We start from the raw sequence: 21,874 nt of genomic DNA, 5'->3' as shown, positions 1-21,874 counted from the left end.
TCTTTTTTCGCTTTGGCTACTCGATGGACCAAACCTTTTCGTTCTGGATCGATATTTTATTTCAGGGCAAGTTAATTTGATGTTATATTATAAGGTGTTAAGGGTAGATTTTGCTTTTCTTTCTCGAGAAAGTTCAAGAGGAAGAGACAATGCAAGTCATCATCGCTGTTCAATTCAATTATATATATATATAAATTTGTTATCAAGGCAAGTTTCGAGGACTGAGCTGGCATTTCACTTTGTAAACTTGACTTGACAGACCCAAATGAGCATGAATGAAACTAACTAATCAAAGTGGGGTCATTATATTTTGCACAGTGCCTAAAAATTGTGGCGAAGGAAAAATTGACATTGATGTTCCTACTTCAAATGGATCATATTGCGTTGAAATCTCAGTTGAATGGGAAGAAGAAAACATTTTTTGTTTTTGTGGATTGTTGTTTCCTTACCTATCCTGTCAACATCTGTTTCCTGCTTTCCTTTACATGTTGACAAAAGATTTTGGAGCTTTGCACCGTGGTTCCATCTTAACCTGGAGCTATTCTTTCACCGTGTTTCTTTCAAAGGTTTCTGATATCAAGACCCAGAGATACCTTGAAGGTAGTGAAATATGGACAAGAGCTCTATTGGGGAGCATGACCTTGCAGGGTCTAGTTCTAGTCTAGGCTTAAGAAATCAAACCAAATCAAATATTTGATCAAAGTTTGAGTCTCAAATGTAGAATTAACCCCTTTTACTATTTTTTGGATTTTTTCCCCTTTCTGATGCAAGTGGAAAATGCTATGGCCCATCCTTGACTCCTAACCTTTGCTTTTTCCTAACTATTTGAACTCATAAGATCAAGTGACTTTGCCTAGGAGTGCTATTTTTAATTAATTGGCCAGTTAACAGGTAGGCAATGAACTCTAGTCTCCTTGGGGCGTCCCCTAAAGAAATAATTGTTAACTGGTAGGTAAATTCATCAGACTAGAGCTACTTTATCTAGCTTTCAATGGCAGCACCTTCAATACCGTACCTGTATGTATAATTGTACAAAAGTACAATCATTGGCCCCGTCTTACTCCAACAAAATAATTGAAAAATGTTGGAATGAGGTCATGTACCGGAAGATTGAATTGAATTGCATTCGAAGGGATAAAATTTAAGATTCCAATCTTCTCTCTGCTTTGAACTTCTGCGTATGTAAAAAAAGAGTTCCATTTTGGATGTCTATTTTCTGCTTGTATACGGGTTAATATCTTCTGATGTAGATGACAGCCATAAAAACTGACAACACCCATCAAAACTTAAGCTTCACCACCTGATTCTATTGCCATATTTTCGACCAAAAAGTCCTGCAAAATTTCAAGCTTCAACTATCTTTTTCCTCTGAATTTTCTGCAAACCATAGTTTCTGTCAGATCGAGTGTAAGTTAGGGCTAGCTAACATATCTGTTGGAGAACATTGACGGTACATATTCTGGATTCCCAATAATGGTTTTGAAAGAATTGTGATTTCATTGCTGCGTTGAAAACAGAACAACGTGTACATACCATTCAATGAAAATTCAATCAGTAAATTAGTGGTTACTATATACAGGAAGGATATATAAAACAATTGATTGCATCTCGACATATAAACAGTTACATAGTTTTCAAGTGACCGTCATGAACTGACTAGGTAGCTGTGTGAAGTTGGAGGGGTCCAACTACTTGAATCAGCCTTAAAGAGATAGAAGTCAAGTAGATCAGAAAAAGCCCTCCTCCCAGGACCCCATCAAGCCTCATATCTCTCATTGGCAGAACCAAAAGTGCCCATAGCAAGGCAGCAACTTGAAAACCCAAAGTTTCCAGGAGGTAAGGATCTTTAGGGATCTGAACAGGTGAAGGGTATCCCAACCAGGCAGAGCCGATCAGAGACATGCCCAAACCAAACAGTGTGTTGAAGATAGGGCCAGCATAACAGCCTGATATAGCCACTTGTGCCCCTGTGGGACCACCATTCAATGCCATTGTCAAGTTGGCGATTAGATCTCCAAGGGAGTTGCCCCAAGCAAGGACAGTCAACCCTAGGATAGACTGACTGATTCCAGTTAAGTACCCAATAGAAATCAATAAGCCAACCAATTCTTGAGCTATGATGTAACTCCAGATCACACTCATTATGAACCCTCCAGCTAGCCATGGGAACAAGCATTTCTTTGGTGGGCTGGAATTTTCAGTTGTCAAATATGCAAGAACCCCAAAAGTGATTCCAAACAGGAACCCAATTCCATAGACCAGCAGGCTTGTATTAAAGCTGAGATTGTTATCTTGAAGGTCCCAAAGTACAGATATGAGAATTGGTGCCAATGCCACTGAAACAACTGCTACTGGCTTAGACCATCTCTCTTCACAGGCAATAGGAATTGTCAATCTCCTAGGTAAATAAAGGGGCATCTGAAGGATAAATAGCAACATACTGCAAGGAGCTGATAGTCTTAAACAAAAGCAACGGTTCTTGAATCCTACCCCGTTATTATCTTCCAGATTCCCTTCCTCTAAACAATCAAGCTCTACTTTCTCAATCCCAGTCAAAAGCGGTATGCTGAAGCCACTATTATAACTTGAATCGGAAGCTATGTTTCCCATGCCACCAGAATTCCAAAAAATATATATGATGTAAACAATGATAACATAAAGAATATACATTGAAGAAAAGGCCATTGCTCCCCAAAGATTGATTTTCCCATAAACCAATATCAAACATAAGGATGCAAGAACCAGGAGGAGGCAGCAAACATCTCTTACAAAGGCAGGTTTGTTAACCTGAACTCGTTTCCGGTGCGTTAAAGTGCTTATTGCTCCGACCACAACAGAAGTTACAAAGAAAGCACCACCCAGCACCGTATTTAGGCCAACATCCTCTGTTCCACTATCCATGAACGAGGCTATGCTGGAAAACACATCCGGGGCACCATTGCCCAGAGACAAGAGTGTAACACCAGCAAGTGTAGGGGACAATTTTAACAGGCTTGATAAGCTTTCAAGAGAATAACAAAAGTAATCAGAGGCGGTGTTTCCCAAGAGATAAAACAACACAAGGAGCCAAAGGACAAGAAGGCAATGGCCCAACAAGGGAAATCTTCCCAAATTGCAATAAAAAAGGTAAAGATAATCAACATAGCCTTGAGAGACACATGGGTTATTGGACTTAAGGTAAGAGCACTTGGCTTTGTAATCATCCAACTTCTCCAGTAACTTGCAATCTTGCTGATTATCACCGATGGAATTATAACCGCTTAGAACAAGAATTCCTGAAGGCCTGAAACATATCATCAAGAAAACGCATGCCACCAAGAGAAATGAAATGTTCAAGAAAATGATGTACCTCTTGCTCTTGTGTTCAGATATAGAAACCAAAGTACCCATCCCACAAACTCAAACCAAAAACTTCTTCCAGGCACAAAAAAAAAAAAAAAAGAAGAAAGATCGTACTAAATCATGACTAAAGCAAACTTGGATTGTGGCAATCACAGGCTATAAGATTAAGCCAGGATCAAACACTTTTCTTCTATGAGCTAAACTTGGAAGAGAGAAGTAAAAGCAAGACAGGAGCTAACCTTTGCACGTGGTGTAAAAGTAGTTCTCTCAGGACTATTTCGTTGTTCTCAGCTGGTGCAGGGTAACCACAGTTTGTAGAGTTCTACAATGTGGGAGGAAATTTAGTCTTACAGGAGGTGGGTGGTGACCTGGCTAAGGGTGCATAATTGCTGACATTTGTGTCATAGTTGCACCAATACCATCCAGAGGAAAAGAACGGATACAGAGCCAAAGCAAATGATACACGTGGCAGTCGGTTTAAGACTGTAGTGTCCCGTTTTCATTGATTGATGTAGGTTGAAAAAATAAATAAATGACGTATATTCTTCCAAAGCAAACGCGGAAAGCAAGCCGAAAGAGATTGAAATGTAGGACCGTGTTGGGATGGACACATTTGCCTATGCAAAGGAGAACACATGTGAATTTGAGAAACGAGGTACACGGTTAATTCATGGACTTGATAAACATATAATAAGAAAAAAGATTGCTTCAATTAAAAATCACAAACCCTTTTGCAAAGTGGAAAAAGAAAATACTAAAAAATAAAAAAGGGTTATAGTTAGGTTTGAGAGTCGGCAATCGTAGCGGTGGAACAAGGAGCACCGCAAATGTCAGCTTCTTTGTGGAAGAAAGTGTGAAAGAAGCCAAGAAATCATTATAGATAAAGTGGAAGGCCATAGGGAGAGGTGGGGTTTGGCCCTTAATAAAAGATTCTCGTCTATTCCCCCTCTCGTCTTCGGTGTGTGGTAGTGTCAATGCTATCAACCAAGAAAACAAAGGCCATTGTATTGTATTATTTAGCTTCTCACCTTATCCTCAAGCCTTTAAAGTTGACAACATGAAATTGAAATAGTACATCAAAAGGATGGCGGTAGTGAATTGCTGGTAAGATTACTAAATCATATAATATATAACAACATGATGATGATGATGATGATATATATATATATATATATATATGTTGATATGTTCAAAGGATACCCATTACCCTAAGGAATTGCAACTCTTGTTGCACAATACAGGCTTGGTAACAAAAATAAGAAGGTTGTAGCAACAAAAAAAGAGGACTTCTTAGTGATTAAGAAGGAATAATATTGTTTCTAATTGAGTGATTTTATTTGGGATTATTGTCTCCTATGAAAGACATATGAATTGCTTTGCTTCTTTGCCGCTCCACAATCCAAACTCTACCAAAGCTTTGTCTTTTATTAGACATTTTTGTATGCATGACGTTTTCAATATTTTGTTTCCTTTAGCCATCAATCTTCAAACTTTATCCTAAATTGGGGTCTACATATCTATAAAGTTTGAACCAAAAAGTTTTAGGTTAGATGCTCGAATTAAGATTAAAAGTTTGAACATTTTTTTATTAAACGTTAAATATTTTAATTATAATAATTAATGATTAAATATTTTTAATTTTTTATAATTAAAGATTAAGATAGAAAATGTCTAGCTCATGTGTAGGACACGCACATAACTTCAATTTAATAAAAATGATATTACAGTTGAAAATTTTGATCTTAAATTAAAAAAAATGTGAAAACTTTGACTTCAAATTGAACATTTAATCAAAGCTTTAACCCCAAACTTACTCTATAAGAGAAGATTAACAAGTGTGAAAATCATGTTTGACTTCAATTTCCCAAAAAAGAAAAAAAGGTAATTCACCTATAACTTGAAAATTAATGAATTATGTTACATTACTCAACCTTTTTCAATTCTAGATGAGTCCGACTCTCTTGTTACTTTATACTTGTCTACTACACGTCAGTCATTTTAAAATATTTGTTATTTTTAATTTCTTTACGAAATTCATATATAATATTTATTAAGATATTATAAACTTATATAAATTATACCGAAAAGAAGAATATGTTTCGCAATATATCACAATCAAATTAAAGGTCGTGCCAAGAGCATTAAAAAGTGAAGTTAATTTTGGGCCTACGATGAGTATAAATATACTATATATATATATATATATAGCTGAGAAAAAGCTAAAAGATTACTTTCCTAACTATATAATATCCATTTTTCCGACCTCTCATCCTCTTGCTTTTCTACAATTTTTTTTTTTTGTAATTTTAGCTTGTATAGGCCCATGATAATTTAACCAGTCATTATATTTCCCATACAGGCCTGAAGGCCCAAGATCAGCCCACTTCTTGATTTTTTTGGGCCATGCCCCATTATCACAACGCTTACAATTGGAATGGTCCGATAACCCGACTTCCTTTCCCACCAAGCATCGTTAACAACGAGAGGTACAAAATACAACAGACACTTAAAAAAAACCTAAAAAAAAAAAAGAAAAGAAAAATTCGCCAATTCTTCGATTTCTTCGAAGCTACCTCTTATTGATTTCGAATTTACTTCAACACCCTTTTCTCCAATTCCCAGGTTTTAATCGAAGGAACTCGCTTTTTGTTTTGTTCTTTTAATTTTGAATTTTGGGATGGAATGGAGTCTACCATGAAAATTTCGTCGTCAATTATATTTCCCATAAATTCAACACCAAAATTGAATAATTATAACAAAGTTTCGTATGGGTTCCGATACAACGGGAGCAACTTCATCTTTAAAATCGGCGCCGTTTATTCCAATGGCTCTGTTTCTTCCTCTGCTTCTCATGGGGTTAGTTCCATTTCTTTCCTTTTCCCTTTTTTTTTCTTATAAATCTTATGTATATTTATATTTAATCTCTGATGGGCTCTCTAAATTTTGTTAACTGTAAATTTACAGAATGAAAAAGGAAGGTTTTTTATTATTTTAAGTTCGATAAATTTGTGTTCGTTCAATTACATTTTGATATTTCCTTTTGGAAAAATGATAATATATGTGAATTTCTTTGTATTTTTCCTTGTTGGGTTTCTTGTGATTTGATTTAATCCAACTTGTTAATATGTTGAACTTCCAATTTATCCATTTTTACACATTGAGCTGTAAGAAATGTAATTGTTCCAAAAAGAAGAAAAATAAATGCTTTAAGAAATGTAATGTGTGCTCTTCCATTCAATCGTCATTAACCTTAGATAATACTCATTATAGCGAATTTTAGTCTAATTAACATGTTTGCCAGCCAAAAGTACGTAAACTTAGGTGTAGTTTGGATCTTGCTTTTGCTACTTGCTTGCCACTCGTGTCCAGAGTAAACAGTCGAAAGTGCAATTTCAATACAAAAGCAAACAATATTTTAAACAGTTAAAGAATTTCGAGAACAAAATGCATGATTTTACTTTTGTATAGAACAAGTACGATAGAATTGGTTTTAAATTTTATTTTTTCTGTCATTTATAATCAATTGTGGATTTGCTTTCTACCATTTGCTGTTGCATTTTAGAAACTATTTATGAAAAATAAAATGGAAATAGCAAAAAGCAAGTAGCAAAAGTGACAATACGACAATGCCTTAAAATTCTGGAAAGCTTTGTTAATTTTTTTTTTTTATCACAGTGCTTCCTTTTGGTTTATTTATGTTTATTGTAAGATGGATTTCCTAATTACTTTGTTTATGCCTGTTAGTAATGTAATCATTTTTGCTTTCAGTTCCTGTACTTTTACAGTAATTGTGCTGTAGAGTAACAAGAGTTTCATCCTTGTACGCAATTGTTTGACTATGTCTAATTTACCTCCAAAAATTCAGTCAGTTATGGTTGATGTAACAGAAATGGTAAATTCGGATGTTGCAGGCTGAGTCAAGGGCAGTGGGAGATGCACACAGACGAAGAAGCAGTCTTGAATCTCTATTTTGTTACGATAAACCTATCCCAGAGGAACGAATTGAAGAACCAGTTGGGTTATCTTTGGCTGAAAAAATAGTTGGAGATAATCTTCGTTGCACTGATTGTCAGGCCAAGGGGGCTGTCCTTTGTACCACTTGCTCTGGTTCTGGATTGTACGTGGACTCAATATTGGAGAGCCAGGGCATCATTGTCAAAGTCCGCTGCCTAGGTAAAATTAACTCCTTTTCAATGATTTTTTGTTTGTAAATGGATGCACATGTTCATGGATGTTCATGCAGTTAATATTCAGCATCTGTTATGTCAAGTCTTATTTCATATTGCTGTAGAAGCAACTATTGTCAATCCCAAAAGTCTGATTCTGCATGTTAGGCATATGGAATTCTAAAAAGGATCCTTAAAACCAGTCTATTCTTTGGAAATTCTTTATTTATGTTGTTCTGGTTGATTCAGGAGGAATAAAACAAAAGGATCTTTTGTGTAATTAAAGAGAATTTTTGAAGCGATTAAAGTAGGGTTATACTTTGATGCTTTTGAGTTAAGTAAAGTTCAACTTATGATGTGAAGCTTCTCATTATAGGTCATTTTGTGCCTGAAGGCTCCCATGCCTTGCTTTTGTGCCATGTAAACCTTGTGAAATAGAAGTTCAGTTCTGCTTAGTGAAATGCATGATAGTGTTTACATTACCAAAATAAACAAGTCAGATCTTCATTTCAGTTGATGCACATGGATTGACTTGACTACACTCCCTATTAATATTGAGAACGCAGTTTTTGTCCCACATCCTCTGTCCAATCACCACAGACATTCATAGAATACAACCTTGTCAACTCCACATGTCATTGCTATCACATTTGTCCCATTGAAGTCCACTTGAGTATTCTTATAATGCATTCACCAGTCATTTTCATCTTGTGTCTCATTTTCTCAAGTAAACTTTGAACAACTTCGATGTGTTCTGAGTTTTTAATAATGTGTTATATCCATATGTGGCCAATATGTTCTAATAGTGTGGTATTTGTTACTGTTCAGGTTGTGGAGGAAGTGGCAATATTATGTGCTCAGAATGCGGTGGCCGAGGTCATCTAGGACCTAAGTAACTTGTGTTTTGCCTCCTTACCTTGGGAAATTTGTTGTAGCCTTCTGTGTAACATCTATACATCAGAATTTCATTCATCTACAAAATTCAATGTCCAATTGTGATAAATTCACGGTAAAAGAAATTGAATTCATGTATTTGACTCATTCAGTGGTGTTTGCCTTATTATTCTAAATTTCCTTTAGTATGCTGATTGATCTGGACATCTGGAGCTGCATTTGCATTTTGGCAAAACTTATTGTTGATTTTTCTCTTTCATGGTACTTGTTCAGTGTTCATCGAACTGCGACATATAACCATAATATAAACGTAGAGCATAAATAATGCCTTTAAAAGGGCAGCAGGGGAAGAAACTATATCCAGTAGGTGGATTCTTCTATTGCATAGAAAATGATCTGTCATCACAGCAATCAGCTTTCTCTATGTTTATAATGAGAAATATTCCATTTGAAATGTAGTCCATTATTTTCAAAGATGCTACAAACTTGCTACTGAAATTGTATGGGAATTTACAGAGAAGAGGTGGAATTCTAGCAACTAAACAGGCTAGCCAAAATTGTAAGATTTACCATAAGATGGGTGTTTTTGCGTCAAAGTTTCTGTAGTCTTGATGATGAATCCTTTACTGAATTGCCCAGGTCCACAGACTGTTAAACTTGATGTCTCTGAAGCTCTTCAATGCGAACTGGGATCGTTGCATCAAACCGAAGGCTTTGTGGGTTCTCGGCATAAGCAACAAAATAAGCTGAAACACATGCTTGTTGCCAGGCCAATGCTATCCGACACTGCCAGACCAAAATGAATGTGCTAGTAAGTTTCATGCTAGGAAATGTTTCTAACTTATCAGACAAGGTTTACTCTCTTACCATGAAATAGCCGATCAAAAAAGCGTAGATAGACACTTCTGTTGCATAGCTCTTGTGAACTATAAGCGCCCATGTTCCTCCGGCTAAGGTGCATATTGAACCGACCGCAAGCCCAGAGAGAAAACAGAACACCCCTGTGAGGTCAGAATCAATCAATGCTATCAGTTCTGCCCTTTTGAACATTTCCCACGTATCAGCTGATGCCTGCACAAAACCTTTATTATATACCCCTACATGAACAAAACCCCAGCGATTCCCATGTTTTATGAGAGTTGAAGCAACTCCTGAGTAACAATTAGCACATGAGAACAAGAACTCGTCTGTGTCCCCTGCTACCAAGTTCATAGCTCTGGCTGAACCCCGAATGGTTCCAAAAACAGGAACAAGGGCTGAGCCTATGCATACACTTCCTACCAAATGCTTGATTGTGTCGCGGAAAGCAATCTGTGTGTTCATGTCGACCCCACAAGCAAAATTCATGTATCTGACGCGTGAGATTGTAACATACAGCAGGTTCTTGATCACTTGCATGCTCCATGTGAAGCTAAGCAAGATAAATATGATGAACAGGATGTCTAGGCCAGTTCCTGTCGCGGTCGCTCCCCCAATTCCGGTCACCAAGAAAGCGGAGTAGATTACACAGATTATGAGGGATAGGCTGACAAATGTAGTAGTTCCATCAGGAGGAAAAGATGTGGAAACTTCGAGGATCTTGGCTGCATATGCAAATCGGGGATTGACCCAACAGGCATAGAGGGATTGGATCACGCCGGAAACTACTGCAATTGTACCTGCTGCTAAACTTACTGGAGAACCAATTAATACATGGAGCACACCAACTGCACATGTAAGCAAGGGACTAACCCAGAAGGCAACTTTGACGGCTTTTGATGGATAGTGATAAGAGATCCATTGCCATACGAAAGAAACAATTCCACCAGAAGCAGTTGAAACAAGAAGCGGAGGGTACCATTTCTTGGGGTGGAAACGATGGGTGTTGCTGGCATTGATGAGTCCACGGATGGTTAAGGCGATTACCAAGATGGAAACTAGGAACAACTGAATGTAGAAAACAATTTGAAAAAGCTTCCTTAGGAATCGTCCCGCCACTGTTGCTTCTATCTTGATGCTTGGTTCTTGTCTCTGCAAGTACCCGTAGGAAGAAAGTTACAGAAATGAAGTAGTAAGAAAAGAAGGACACAGAAACCAGGAAACAGGCAGGCTTCCTTGGCAAGAAAATGAAACAAGGTCAAGATACAAACAAGAATTGATGAAATCTGAAGTGAAACCTTAGGGAAGATAATTATATTTCAGGACAGACGCTTGATGGCCAAGAAAGAAGAAGAAGAAGAAATAAAATAAGCCAAAAAAGGGGCTTGAAAGCGAAAGAATGACAGAGAGAGAGAGAGAGAGACCTGGATAATGCTTGTAGATGGAATTCTTTGTTCTTGAGTCTGCATGTGGAAGTTCTGCATATTGGAGCTCCTAAATCTTCCCACTTGTGATGGCTTCTTAACTCGAAAGGCTAAAAAAAAATAAGTCTTTGTTAAGTTTTAAATTCTTGGTCTTCCCCTTCCTTGGCTGCCACACGATTATGCAAAAACTGCTCAAAATTAAGACTTCACAACTTCAATATATAAATATATAAATATGTATACATATATATATTATTATTATTATCGTACTCTCTTCACTCTCCAAAGAAAAGACTTAACTTGTTCAAGTCTTCTTAACCTAATCATCACTCACGCATTTTCATGAGTTGACTAACGCCTTTTCCTCCCTTTTTCCTAATAAAGATTGCAACTTACTTGATCCAATACTGGTGGATATCGTCAAGTGGGCTTATACATCAACACATAAAGCGTATATTCAGTATGTTCATCGTTCGTTTCATTACTCATCACATCAATTTTATTTATATATTGTATTTGAATCTCACGTGATAAATCATTGTGACATAAATGTATATATCATTTTAAATACCCAAAATGTATCTAAAGCCAATCATTGACAGTGTTTCGGGGCTTGCTTTTGTTCTGGTTATGCTGAGATGGAAGATTGAGCCAAAACCCCTTTGTGTAGTTCTCGTGATGTAGGTGAGTCTTCCCTGGGGCTTTGAGTTCTTTAACCTCTGCTCCTTTTCGGAGCAAACTCAACATGTTTGGTTCAACTACTGACTAATTTTTTGTTCTTATATTGCTTCTCAAGGAACAAAGATATCATAAACCTGTTTTGTTTATACATATATGCACCCCAAAAACCAAAAACACAGAAGCATGTAAAAGTGATATTAAATAAATGCACATTTGACAATTCAAAAGAATAAAATACCACTTTAATCCATACGAATATCCTCTATTCTTTTTCTTTTTTCTTTTCTAATAAAAATTACTTGCATCACGAAGGATATAAAATTTGCATATTCATGTAAGATCTTGTGAGATATAACAAATACTTTATATATGAGGTTTAGATATTATGTTAAAGTCGATTGAGATCTTGAAATCATTAAATTTTAAGTTTCAATTTCATCGTGTGTATATTTAATTTAATTTTATATTAATTTGAGTTTATATAATTTGTTAATCGATTTTTTATATTGGATGTAAATAATATTAATTTTGTTAGAGATGGTCTGATTATGACGTAATTTCAACCTGTAAATGTAATCTCAATAAAAAAAAGATTATATTAAAAAATGGAGTAAGTCAAAAATTAGAAAATGCTAAAGCAATGAGTTCATTAAAGCGGGGGTTACGTCGTATCATCTTCTCCATAACGTCTCAAATTATTATTGGATGTTGATAGAAAAAGCAAAAGGGCAAAAAAGGTGGGAACTATGAGGGAAAAAGGGTCATCCTAATGGAGAAATTGATGATGACTGGTTACCATTCCCAACACGAAATATATAAGCCAAAAAATTGCTGGGGGCATTGTGAGATTAGGTGAGTGGCATATGGGGAAATTGCAGAATAAAACATTCCCCCAACCAATTAAATTCTTAAACGTCTTATGGTATTTCATATTATTAGTGTTTACTACTTTGATCAACACCAATAATAATTTTGTAATTACAAGAGAATATCTCAGCTATTTGATGATGATACTTAAAACATTTTCCTTGTGAAAGGTCAAGAGGGAAGCTTCCTTCCTTCACATTTTCCCCTTTTTGTTTTTACATTATCTTTATCAAATTCGGGTCAAAATTTTCTCCTATTTACACTTGGATAAATTTAACGTTTAAGCTTATTTTATTTGACATTTAATGGCTTGACTTCTCTGTTCTCACACAGATAGAGATGATTTTGTTGTTTTAGGGGCAATTTGGTGTTATCAAAAAACATATATACCTTATTTTTCAACTAACATCTAGTGGGAAAACAAAACCTTTTTGGGTTTTCTTTCCTACCTTAAACCCTAAAAACCTAATTGCCGTAAATGGGTTTTAATTAAAAAATTATAAATTATTTTATTAACCTTTTTTTAAAACCAAAAAATTTACTAATTTAAAATTTGATAAATATAAAAAAGTTGGGATGCGTAGAGTTCTATGTTAATTCGAAGTGAATCCAGTTTTGAGCTAACAGTGAGTTTTGTCTGTAGCGCCGATTTAATAAACAAAATATAGAAAAATAGCTATATAAAATTTAAAAAACATGTATTCGATAGTCACACTTTTATATTGCAAGAAAGAAAAGGGGGGATAAAAGTGATATGGTAATTTACTTCCCATAAACACAATGGTTCATGTGAATGGTAGGGGTGGCCTGGAATTGGTGTGAATCAACCAAATACACGTGATTTAGCATTTTGGGTTATTCATTTCCTCATCGGTGTCATGTTTAAGTTTTCCACCAAAAAGCACAAAAGTGCTTGGAAGAATTGTCGGAAAATATGTACTTCAATTTTATCTCTTTCTTCGGCTTTGATCCTCAGGCCTTTTTAACTCAAATGCAATTGGGCCTCTATCAGGTTATACCACCAGTTCAATGAAGTTGCCCAACTTCAATTGGCACAGTCAAGTTCTCAGGCCTAATCTCCATTTAGCAGAACCCAAACCCACAAGAGAATGAATGTGGAAAAAGAAAAGATGAAGCTTTCTGTAGAATAATATGTTGAATGCTTTTTCTCTTTGGTAAGGATGTTGACAGGTGATCAATTTGTTTTCTGGTTCAGCAGCACCTTCTGATAAAAGGGGTATTTTGATAAAATTCAAAACAATTTTTGGGATTTTCATTCTTTTTTTCAAGTTGAATTCCACAAATACCCTACTAAAGTCCAATCTTTTCCTCCCATAAACCATAGGCAATATAGGAAGTCCATCACCCAACTGGTATTAAAAGTCTTTCCCCACCAATGAATTGATGGAGTGACAGACGGAGGCCTTCCCTTCAAAGTAAGGAACCCTCCAACAAGATCTAATCCACACACTTCCGTAAGCAAACAAGTTACCTTTTCATTATTCCCCCAATCTTACAACAAAGCAATAATAACATCCAGCCAATATTATTAACCATTTTAACCACCCCTCACCTTACAAAGACCACTGCCCTTTCCTCTTTCTCTCTTCCCACCTGTATCTCTAGTTTTTCATTTTTTTCTTCTTATGACAATTTTTGTTTTTCCAACTAAAAATGGGCATCAGAATTTTCATGATTTCCTTCGTGTTAACCTCGATTCTGTTCTCTGTTTTATACATCCCAACTAAACTAAGCATCCCTATTACAAGCTTCAATCCCATGGCGACCTTGAACATTGTGCAAAAATCCAACAGGACATATCCAGTTACATTTGCCTACTTAATCTCAGCATCGAAAGGAGACACTGTCAAGCTAAAACGCGCCATACGGGCCTTATATCACCCTGGAAATCAGTATCTGATTCACCTGGACTACGAGGCGCCTGCCAGGGAGCATAGGGCGATTGCAGAGTTTGTATCCAACGACCCAGTTTTTAGCCTGGTTGGTAATGTTTATATTGTTGGGAAACCAAACTTGGTTACTTATAGAGGTCCGACTATGCTCGCTACAACGCTTCATGCAATGTCAATGCTTTTGAGGTGCTGCAAATGGGATTGGTTCATCAATCTTAGTGCTTCTGACTACCCTTTAGTAACTCAAGATGGTATGGTGAGTGGCCTTGTTTTGATGTTCTTAGTTCTTCAAATTCTGTAACTAACAGTTTTTTTTCTCTCTTTCTTTTTCATATTTCTTGTCATTTTACAGTTTTATGTGAGTTCATGACTTCATTTTTTGGGGGTTTTCAGATCTGATTCATGCCTTTTCAGACCTACCAAAAGATCTCAATTTCATTCAGCATACCAGTCACCTGGGGTGGAAACTGTAAGACACTTTTCTTCAATAATTATTTTGCCCATTGTTTTTGAATTTCAGCAATTTTTTACTCCAATTTTTTATACTTCCACGTTATCTTTTTACCATGACATTTATTCTCTGCAGTTAAAAAAATATCAATTTCACAATAAAATTTTGCAGGAACAAGAGAGGGAAACCTATAATAATAGACCCAGGGCTTTACAGCCTCAACAAGTCAGAAGTCTGGTGGGTTATTAAACAAAGGACTCTGCCCACTGCTTTCAAACTCTACACAGGTTCTTCCCTATGCCTCTTTATTTGATTGTTTCTCCAATGCCTCCTCAAATTTTTCTTTCAATATCTTCCAAAAGAGGAATTCTCTTATCTCTGGCATGTGAGCTCCTGAACAAAGTGAAGTGACATCACATTGAGAAGTACCATAGGACATGCACATGGACATGCCTTAGAATCTATTCATTGGAAACATAAAACTAAAAAATTTTTACAGTCTTCTAAACTGGGTCCCTGTGTTTTTGGCATATTTCCATTCCCTATTTTACCTTTTTCCTTTTTTTTTAATTTTGTACCTATGGTGCCAGATTGTTTTCAAATCAACCCACTGCCGACAAAATGAGCCTGACTTGCTTAAAATACAAATCCTGAAAGCTCAAGGTCCTGGTTATATAACATCTAAATTTAGTCTTGTAACCCTCCTCCTTTTTGCTTTTATTAAGCGGCTTCCAGTTTTTAGGTTTCCTTAATGTGGAGTTCTAGATCTTGTGTTTCGGTTAGGTGACAAGTCTCCAATTTTGTGTTAAGTAAGGCACTGGCCCTAATTAAAACAACCATTGGTTGTTTACTTGGAATAACTAAGGTCAGAACTCTACTAATTCTGGATTAACAAAGGTTAAACTACCTAGTTAAACTTAAGAGAGAAAGAAAAAAGGCGATGATTGAAGATTATTTCAGAGGAGGTCTTTATTGTGAATTTGACTTGGATTTTGGCTTTTATGAGTGCTTCTCACATTGTATCTGTTCCATCCCATGTGTCCTTTTCCTCTCTTTTTTCCTAATACTGCCATTAGTCATGGTAGGTAAGGTCAGTGAGTTGTTGTTGCTCCAACCAATGTTTCGTGGCATTCCATCATTCTACCAAACTAGCCTTGCAACCATGTTGTCTTGGAGCATTATCCTTCAATCACCAAACGATGTTGTTAGCAAATCAAATCACATACAGACTCCATTTCTTCAGAGAATCTTTGCTTTCTGTGTTTGATTTTGGGAAACTTGTAAATTTTTACAAGCTTTTTGAGTTTTTATATATTATATTCTTCGGAGATTGTCCTATAAATTGGCATGGATTAGTTTCTTTTTTACCCCAAGATCCAAAGATAGCTTAAGGACATTTACACTATCACGGGACTTAATTGTTGCATGGATTATTAAGAGTCTGAGAAGGCAACAAGGAAAAAAAAACCAAATTTTTGTAATTATACGAGCAGGGACAGACTACAAATTCCAGGCTACATGATCTAGAAAATCCACGTGCCTATGCATATCTTCCTGACTTGTTCAGTTGTTCCATATGGAATGCACTTGCTATCATATCTCGTACAGGGTCCTTTGCTCCTTTTATAAGTTCTAAGCCATGGTATAAAGTATAAAGATTAATGAAGAATCCCGGTGGTTCCCTACATGGTTAATCTGATGCAGAATGACAAGTAAATCTAAAGTTGATTGAACAATGGAAAATGCTTAGAAAAGCCCAATTTTCGATAATGGAGTCTGGACACTTTTAAGTGGTGGAAAATGTCAGTGCAATTTCTGATGAACTTGCACATGCCACACCTGATTGACTGATGAGTGATGACTGACTTGGAACTGTAGGGGTGACTAATTAACATATCTTCACTTCAACTCAAAATTAGTAACATATATTTGTTGGGAATTGGGTTTCTTTTTTCTTTTTTCCATTTTTTGTCAATAATTTTGTTCTGGATCAGACAATATTGTCATGGTTTCTTTAAGAAGTTTAACATGTTCAATAAACTTGTCTGATGAAAAAACATTTGATATTATCTATCAGAAATCAGCATTAGATTCATCATTTCCTTCATAAACAACAGGTTCAGCTTGGACTGTGATCTCAAGATCTTTTGCTGAGTATTCCATAGTGGGCTGGGACAACTTGCCAAGGACTTTGCTTCTATACTATACCAATTTTGTGTCCTCTCCTGAAGGTTACTTCCAGACATTGATATGCAACTCTGAAGACTATAGAAACACGACAGTCAACCATGACCTTCACTACATTACTTGGGATATGCCTCCAAAGCAGCACCCTAGGTCCCTGGGACTCAAAGATTTCAGAAGAATGGTTCTGAGCAGCCGCCCATTTGCCAGAAAATTTAAGAGAAATGACCCAGTTCTTGACAAAATTGATCGAGAGCTTCTCAAAAGGAGGAAAGGAAAGTTTCCTTATGGGGGTTGGTGCTCTGAAAATGGAAAAAAACAAAGGGCATGCTCAGGTTTCCAGGGTGGGAATTATGGTGTTTTGAAGCCTGGAGCTGGGTCTAGGAGGTTAAAAACTTTGCTAACAAAACTTCTTTCTGCAAGGGGTTTCGCTAAGAGGCAGTGTAGAATATAGATGAAAAATTTTTTTATTCTCCTTAAATGAATGAGTACCATATAAAGTTGTTTGTTTTTTGCCCTTTTTGAATGAAAAATCATCTGTGTTCATTCTTGTAATGAATAGCAGTTAAATTGCTACCACCTAATCTTCAAGGTAACGTATGAACTAATTTGAGGAATAGCTCTATGGCATTCAACCATACTTAGCTACCTTGTTGAAAAAACTTTAGCTCTTCTACCATGCCCATATCCTGAAAAAAGGAGCATCAAAGAGATTTATGAAAGAAAACAGCAATTTATTCACTAATTTATGAAAAAATCTATAAATCATTTCAATATAACATACTCATATAAACAATTTATAAATCTTTCAAAGGCCCCATTGAAACTGGTTAGGATGGTCTGAACTGCTTCAAGTAAATACCGTAGGTAAGATATTGGAGAAAATTAAACCTAGTAAAGCTGGTTAGTTTGGGTTTAATTTCCTCCAATTCTTACATACAACTTATTCACTAATTTCCTTGAGTTTTAAATTCTTAGATTCTGTATACCAGCCTCGAGAAATAAATAACATTAAGCAAGAATTGTAGATGAGATATTGGAGGAAATTAAACCAAAATAGAGGCATATATGCAGTAATACCAATGAATTTGGTTTAATTCCCTCCAATTCTCACATACAACTCAATACACCACCTTTTTATTCCCTTTGATGTTTGTGGTTCTCACAATATGGCACTGCCCTTAAGCTTGAAATATGATTATATATAAGAAGAGATCAAACATTTCACATGACAAGAAGATAACAAAAGAGTTGCTCAAGATGCATGAAGTTTTGAGTGGCAAAAATGTGGTGAGGCTTTTTACAAGGACAGGGTTGTTGTTTGACTAGCATGTGCTGTACCAAAGGACAGCCAGGATTTGATCTTAAGTTGTGCACTTATGCTTAATTAAAAGAAATTAAAAAAATATATAACTTAAAGAGAGCTTAAAAGGACTAAAATGCCTAAAACCCTTTTCCCTTTTCTTCCTTGTCATCAGTGTTCCTGCGCCCCAGCCGCACCTTTCCTCTCCAAGACTGCAACGTCTTTCACCAGAGCAGTAGATCCAAGGTGGTTCAAACCCACAGGTAAACCCCAAACCCAAACTCAAAGGAAGTAACTTTACATTCAAAGGACGCAACTTTTACAGTCAAGGAAGCAACTTTAATTTCAGAGAAATGAACCCATTATCTCAATTTTTGTTGGCGATTCTCTTTTTTCATAGCTCAGAATACATTTTAGCCGTTTCCATTCATGGGATATCAAATGTTAGTCTCACGTCACTTCTTGTTAGCAAAGAATATGCTTTAGCCATGGTTGTTTCATTGGTTGAATACTATTTTGAAGTACTTTTATTCCCTGGATTAAAAGAACATTTGTGGGTTAGTAACCTGGGGCTTGCAATGGTTGTTATAGGAGAAATTATAAGAAAGTTGGCCATTGTAACCGCGGGTCGGTCTTTTACACATTTGATTAAGAGATACCATGAGGAGCATCATAAGTTGGTTACTGATGGCGTTTATGGATTTGTTCGTCATCCGAGTTATTGTGGTTTCTTGGTTTGGTCAGTCGGTACTCAGATAATGCTGTGTAATCCCATATCAACTATTGGTTTTGCGGTTGTAGTTTGGCAGTTTTTTGCAAAGCGGATTCCTTATGAGGAGTATTTTTTGAGGCAGTTTTTTGGGGCAGATTATGAGGAGTATGCTCAGCGAGTTCCTTCTGGTGTTCCATTTGTGAAGTGAAAGTTCATGGATTATGTTTGTAGGACTGACTTTGATTGACATAAGCTTTTTTAGTGTGATTTGAGATGAGTAATTTGGGGCTTGGAAACCTGAAATAATGGTAGTTATCACAAAATTGGCTATCATGACCATGGTTGGTCATTCACACTTTTGATTAAGCTCTGGTTTACCATGTGGAGGGTCATAGGTTTACTACCAATGGAGTTTATGGATTGGTTCATCATCCAGATTTTGGTGGTTCCTTTGTTTGGTCAGTTGGTCCTCAGATAATGCTCTGTAATCCTCTGTTGATGATTGTTTTGCTGTTGTCATTGGGCAGTTCTTTGTAGAGCGGATCCCTTTTGAGGACTTTTCTTTGAGGCAGATTATGAGGAGTATGCTTGAAGCATTCCTTCTGGGTTTCCATCCATGTGTGGAGTAGGATTGTGTTAGTAGGGGGCTTTGGTTTGCAAAAGCATTTTAAGTGAGGAAAAAAAATCTTTTGAACCTGAAAAGATTGATGGCTAACATGAAAAGATATTCTACACTTCCATTGTTGTTAATTCCCAACATGGTTGCAGGAAGGGGTAACCAACTGTATTCAATCATCTTTTAGGCTGCTTCTGTTAATAACAGTTTAATTATCTTTTGATGATCTTAATTTCAATCATCTGAAAATTAAAAATATTATATCTGTTGGTTCAGGATAATACAAACCTATTTGCTGTGTTATTGTTGCCAAGATAAGATTGTTAGTTATTCCAATACTGCTTCTGATGGTATGAAGTTGATAAAAATGGAAAAGTTCCGATATATATATGTGGATCTTGAATTGAAACAAGATAGCTGGCTAGAGTCTCCCTTGAAAATAGATCCTCAGTGAATGGATATGCTTGAGATACACGAGTTTGCATTGCAGCGGTGGCAAATGGGAATGCATTGTTTAAGAGCCTGAAGAAGCCAGTTTGATGGACTCCAACTTCACCATCTTGTGGAGCTGGATGATGCACTGGACATGATTGCTGGGTTTTGGCACGCATCAGACTTAATCAGTCATCTGGATTGATTAATGTTTTGATCTCTGAGAAAGGACTTAGCATAGTCCCTAATGTTAGTTGATTGCAGAGCAGAGTTCAGCATCAGAAGTATTGTTTTTTTCCTCGTGTAAGATGCTTAAGTTGCCCTTACAAAAATGAAGTAACCTTCATTATTGAAAACATAATTAAAAACACAAGGATCTTCTACCTTTTACTTCTGTTGATGAATAGATCTCAATATCTCAACAGCCTCTCTTTGGGGTTTCTTTCTTTATTATTATTGTTGTTGTAAATCTTAACTACTCCGGGAAGGATTTGTAAGAATTGATCAATAGATTTTAATATCTTTATGAAGGTTCATTTGGACAAGATTTATCATTTTTTTTAGTCTTAACAACTCCTAAAAGAGACATCAAATATCTCCATGACTGTGATAAGTTGATCAAGAGATCTCAAAATCTTTAGTAGCTCACCAAGCAAAAGATTTGCCCGAACTTTTCTTTAATCAATTTATAAATCTGAACAACTCTTTCCAAAAGGATTCTTAACTTCTCCATAATTGCAATGAATTGAAGTCAAGCAGACAAGCAGAATATAAAATTTCAAAGACTTAAGCTGAGTCCAATATGAAGTCTCTGTCAATCAACTTGCGCTTTAATAAATTACCAACTTTTCTCTCATAATCATGGAAAACATGCTCCCATTAATCTGCAATGCGGTCCTAAAAGTTTGCCTTTAATGCAATGCCAACGGTCACCTTGGTTTCTTTAACAACCCATTGTCCCCCAGACAACAACGGTCACTTTTTCCTATCTAATGGAATTCCAACACCAACTTTTCACCAACATAATAAAAAAAGAAAACCATTCATCATTCCATTTTATACGTAATCAAAGAACTAAACAAATAAAACAATATTATGCTAACTAGACTAGAAACCAACCATTCACCAAGAAAGTGCATCCCCACCGTCCGGGATTCTACATGATTTGATCGGAAAGCGACGGTAGTCGCCGGAAGAAGTTGAGCGGAACCGATGGCATGTCATCTCTGAACCTTGGGTGGCGGATGTAGTAGAATCCTGACCCTAACACAAAGACCTTGAATGGTACCACATAAAACAGCAATGACGCAAAGAGGCAGAACACCACGAACATGCCTGTTGCTCTTGGGTCCCTCCAATTGAACAAGGCCTCCAAACGCTCCCCTTGGGCTGCCACGTCACCCAATAGAGTTTGAGCCCGGCCCGCTAGTGCTCGTAGACGATCGTACCGTATACGTATGGTATCCGGCGATCGGGTGGTTGGTAATCCATCAAATTCTTCGTCTAGCTCATCGGGACCCACGGCGTCCACGTAGGAGAGTCTAGGGTCCATGTTGTTTGGGACCCGTAGGCGATAGCGAAATCTCAATGCTAGGATCAAGAAGGCGTACATGAATACTGTGGGGAGCACTAGATGCGGACATAGCACCACCGCCAAAAGCAGCACGTGCAGCAAAACAGTCGTTGGAGGGTGCGCCCACGTGCGAATCCCATCCAACCAGCGTGCCAGAGTTGCCGCATGCGACAAACACCCCACAACTCGAAACCAGTTTGCCTTGCTTCTCCTCATGCTCCACACGTGTGTATCACTGTCCAGCATGAACTGAACCACTTCTTGTCCCAAAGGCGGCTCGGACCTGGCTAGCCTAGCCGTCACTATGCGCATAGCGGTATGGCGCAGTATGTCTTGCTGGGCTGGACCCAATGGTCGAATATAGTGCATTCTTGGTAACAGTGGGCTGCCATAAGCTTGGATTAGACTTAGCCATGACGAGCAAGAAAATCTAACGGCTATCTCAATCTCCCCCATCT

At 36.8% G+C, this 21,874-nt stretch overlaps 6 protein-coding genes across 6 annotated transcripts in view; 3 read left to right on the top strand and 3 right to left on the bottom strand.

Moving 5' to 3' along the window:
* Positions 1-1,477: 1,477 nt before the first annotated feature.
* On the bottom strand, positions 1,478-3,796 carry LOC110414939 (Sodium/calcium exchanger family protein). Its single transcript, XM_021426347.1, has one exon. It carries the CDS (start codon positions 3,388-3,390, stop codon positions 1,657-1,659), a length of 1,734 nt encoding a protein of 577 aa, XP_021282022.1. The 5' UTR covers positions 3,391-3,796; the 3' UTR covers positions 1,478-1,656.
* Positions 3,797-5,833: 2,037 nt separating this feature from the next.
* On the top strand, positions 5,834-8,606 carry LOC110415914 (DnaJ/Hsp40 cysteine-rich domain superfamily protein). The gene is made up of 3 exons (XM_021427689.1): positions 5,834-6,198; positions 7,254-7,515; positions 8,337-8,606. Exons 1-3 carry the CDS (start codon positions 6,025-6,027, stop codon positions 8,402-8,404), a joined length of 504 nt encoding a protein of 167 aa, XP_021283364.1. The 5' UTR covers positions 5,834-6,024; the 3' UTR covers positions 8,405-8,606.
* Positions 8,607-8,759: 153 nt separating this feature from the next.
* On the bottom strand, positions 8,760-10,888 carry LOC110415913 (Plasma-membrane choline transporter family protein). Its single transcript, XM_021427688.2, has 3 exons — positions 10,685-10,888; positions 9,270-10,412; positions 8,760-9,188 (listed from the first exon to the last, which is right to left on the bottom strand). Exons 1-3 carry the CDS (start codon positions 10,742-10,744, stop codon positions 9,054-9,056), a joined length of 1,338 nt encoding a protein of 445 aa, XP_021283363.1. The 5' UTR covers positions 10,745-10,888; the 3' UTR covers positions 8,760-9,053.
* Positions 10,889-13,655: 2,767 nt separating this feature from the next.
* UNE7 (Core-2/I-branching beta-1,6-N-acetylglucosaminyltransferase family protein) lies at positions 13,656-17,297 on the top strand. The gene is made up of 4 exons (XM_021427227.2): positions 13,656-14,396; positions 14,539-14,614; positions 14,768-14,883; positions 16,714-17,297. Exons 1-4 carry the CDS (start codon positions 13,907-13,909, stop codon positions 17,232-17,234), a joined length of 1,203 nt encoding a protein of 400 aa, XP_021282902.1. The 5' UTR covers positions 13,656-13,906; the 3' UTR covers positions 17,235-17,297.
* Positions 17,298-18,217: 920 nt separating this feature from the next.
* On the top strand, positions 18,218-20,388 carry LOC110415176 (protein-S-isoprenylcysteine O-methyltransferase A-like). Its single transcript, XM_089783391.1, has one exon. It carries the CDS (start codon positions 18,437-18,439, stop codon positions 19,001-19,003), a length of 567 nt encoding a protein of 188 aa, XP_089639517.1. The 5' UTR covers positions 18,218-18,436; the 3' UTR covers positions 19,004-20,388.
* Positions 20,389-20,866: 478 nt separating this feature from the next.
* The window catches only part of LOC110414893 (C2 calcium/lipid-binding plant phosphoribosyltransferase family protein), a 2,644-nt gene continuing 1,636 nt past the window's right edge, over positions 20,867-21,874 (bottom strand). The window contains exon 2 of the mRNA XM_021426294.1: positions 20,867-21,872. Coding sequence (XP_021281969.1) covers positions 21,000-21,872 — 873 coding nt within the window. The 3' untranslated portion in view covers positions 20,867-20,999. The remainder of the gene's footprint in view (positions 21,873-21,874) is intronic.

The sequence above is a fragment of the Theobroma umbraticum genome, unplaced genomic scaffold (genome assembly GCF_002168275.2).
Source record: "Theobroma umbraticum cultivar Fairchild unplaced genomic scaffold, ASM216827v3 scaffold_147.0, whole genome shotgun sequence".
Taxonomy (NCBI): domain Eukaryota; kingdom Viridiplantae; phylum Streptophyta; class Magnoliopsida; order Malvales; family Malvaceae; genus Theobroma; species Theobroma umbraticum.
Note: the sequence above shows the minus strand (reverse complement) of the source record. Positions and strands in the feature narration are given on the sequence as shown.

Bases quoted from the DNA above. Each gene is read 5' to 3' on its own strand.
- UNE7 (XM_021427227.2), top strand. From the start codon at position 13,907: ATGGGCATCAGAATTTTCATGATTTCCTTCGTGTTAACCTCGATTCTG. The intron at 14,397-14,538 runs GTATGGTGAGTG...GGGGGTTTTCAG, and splicing joins CCCTTTAGTAACTCAAGATG to ATCTGATTCATGCCTTTTCA. The intron at 14,615-14,767 runs GTAAGACACTTT...AAAATTTTGCAG, and splicing joins AGTCACCTGGGGTGGAAACT to GAACAAGAGAGGGAAACCTA.
- LOC110415914 (XM_021427689.1), top strand. From the start codon at position 6,025: ATGGAGTCTACCATGAAAATTTCGTCGTCAATTATATTTCCCATAAAT. The intron at 6,199-7,253 runs GTTAGTTCCATT...CGGATGTTGCAG, and splicing joins CTTCCTCTGCTTCTCATGGG to GCTGAGTCAAGGGCAGTGGG. The intron at 7,516-8,336 runs GTAAAATTAACT...GTTACTGTTCAG, and splicing joins TGTCAAAGTCCGCTGCCTAG to GTTGTGGAGGAAGTGGCAAT.
- LOC110415176 (XM_089783391.1), top strand. From the start codon at position 18,437: ATGAACCCATTATCTCAATTTTTGTTGGCGATTCTCTTTTTTCATAGC.
- LOC110414939 (XM_021426347.1), bottom strand. From the start codon at position 3,390: ATGGGTACTTTGGTTTCTATATCTGAACACAAGAGCAAGAGGTACATC.
- LOC110415913 (XM_021427688.2), bottom strand. From the start codon at position 10,744: ATGCAGAACTTCCACATGCAGACTCAAGAACAAAGAATTCCATCTACA. The intron at 10,413-10,684 runs GTCTCTCTCTCT...GGGTACTTGCAG, and splicing joins CATCTACAAGCATTATCCAG to AGACAAGAACCAAGCATCAA. The intron at 9,189-9,269 runs GTAAGAGAGTAA...TTGGTCTGGCAG, and splicing joins TTTTGATCGGCTATTTCATG to TGTCGGATAGCATTGGCCTG.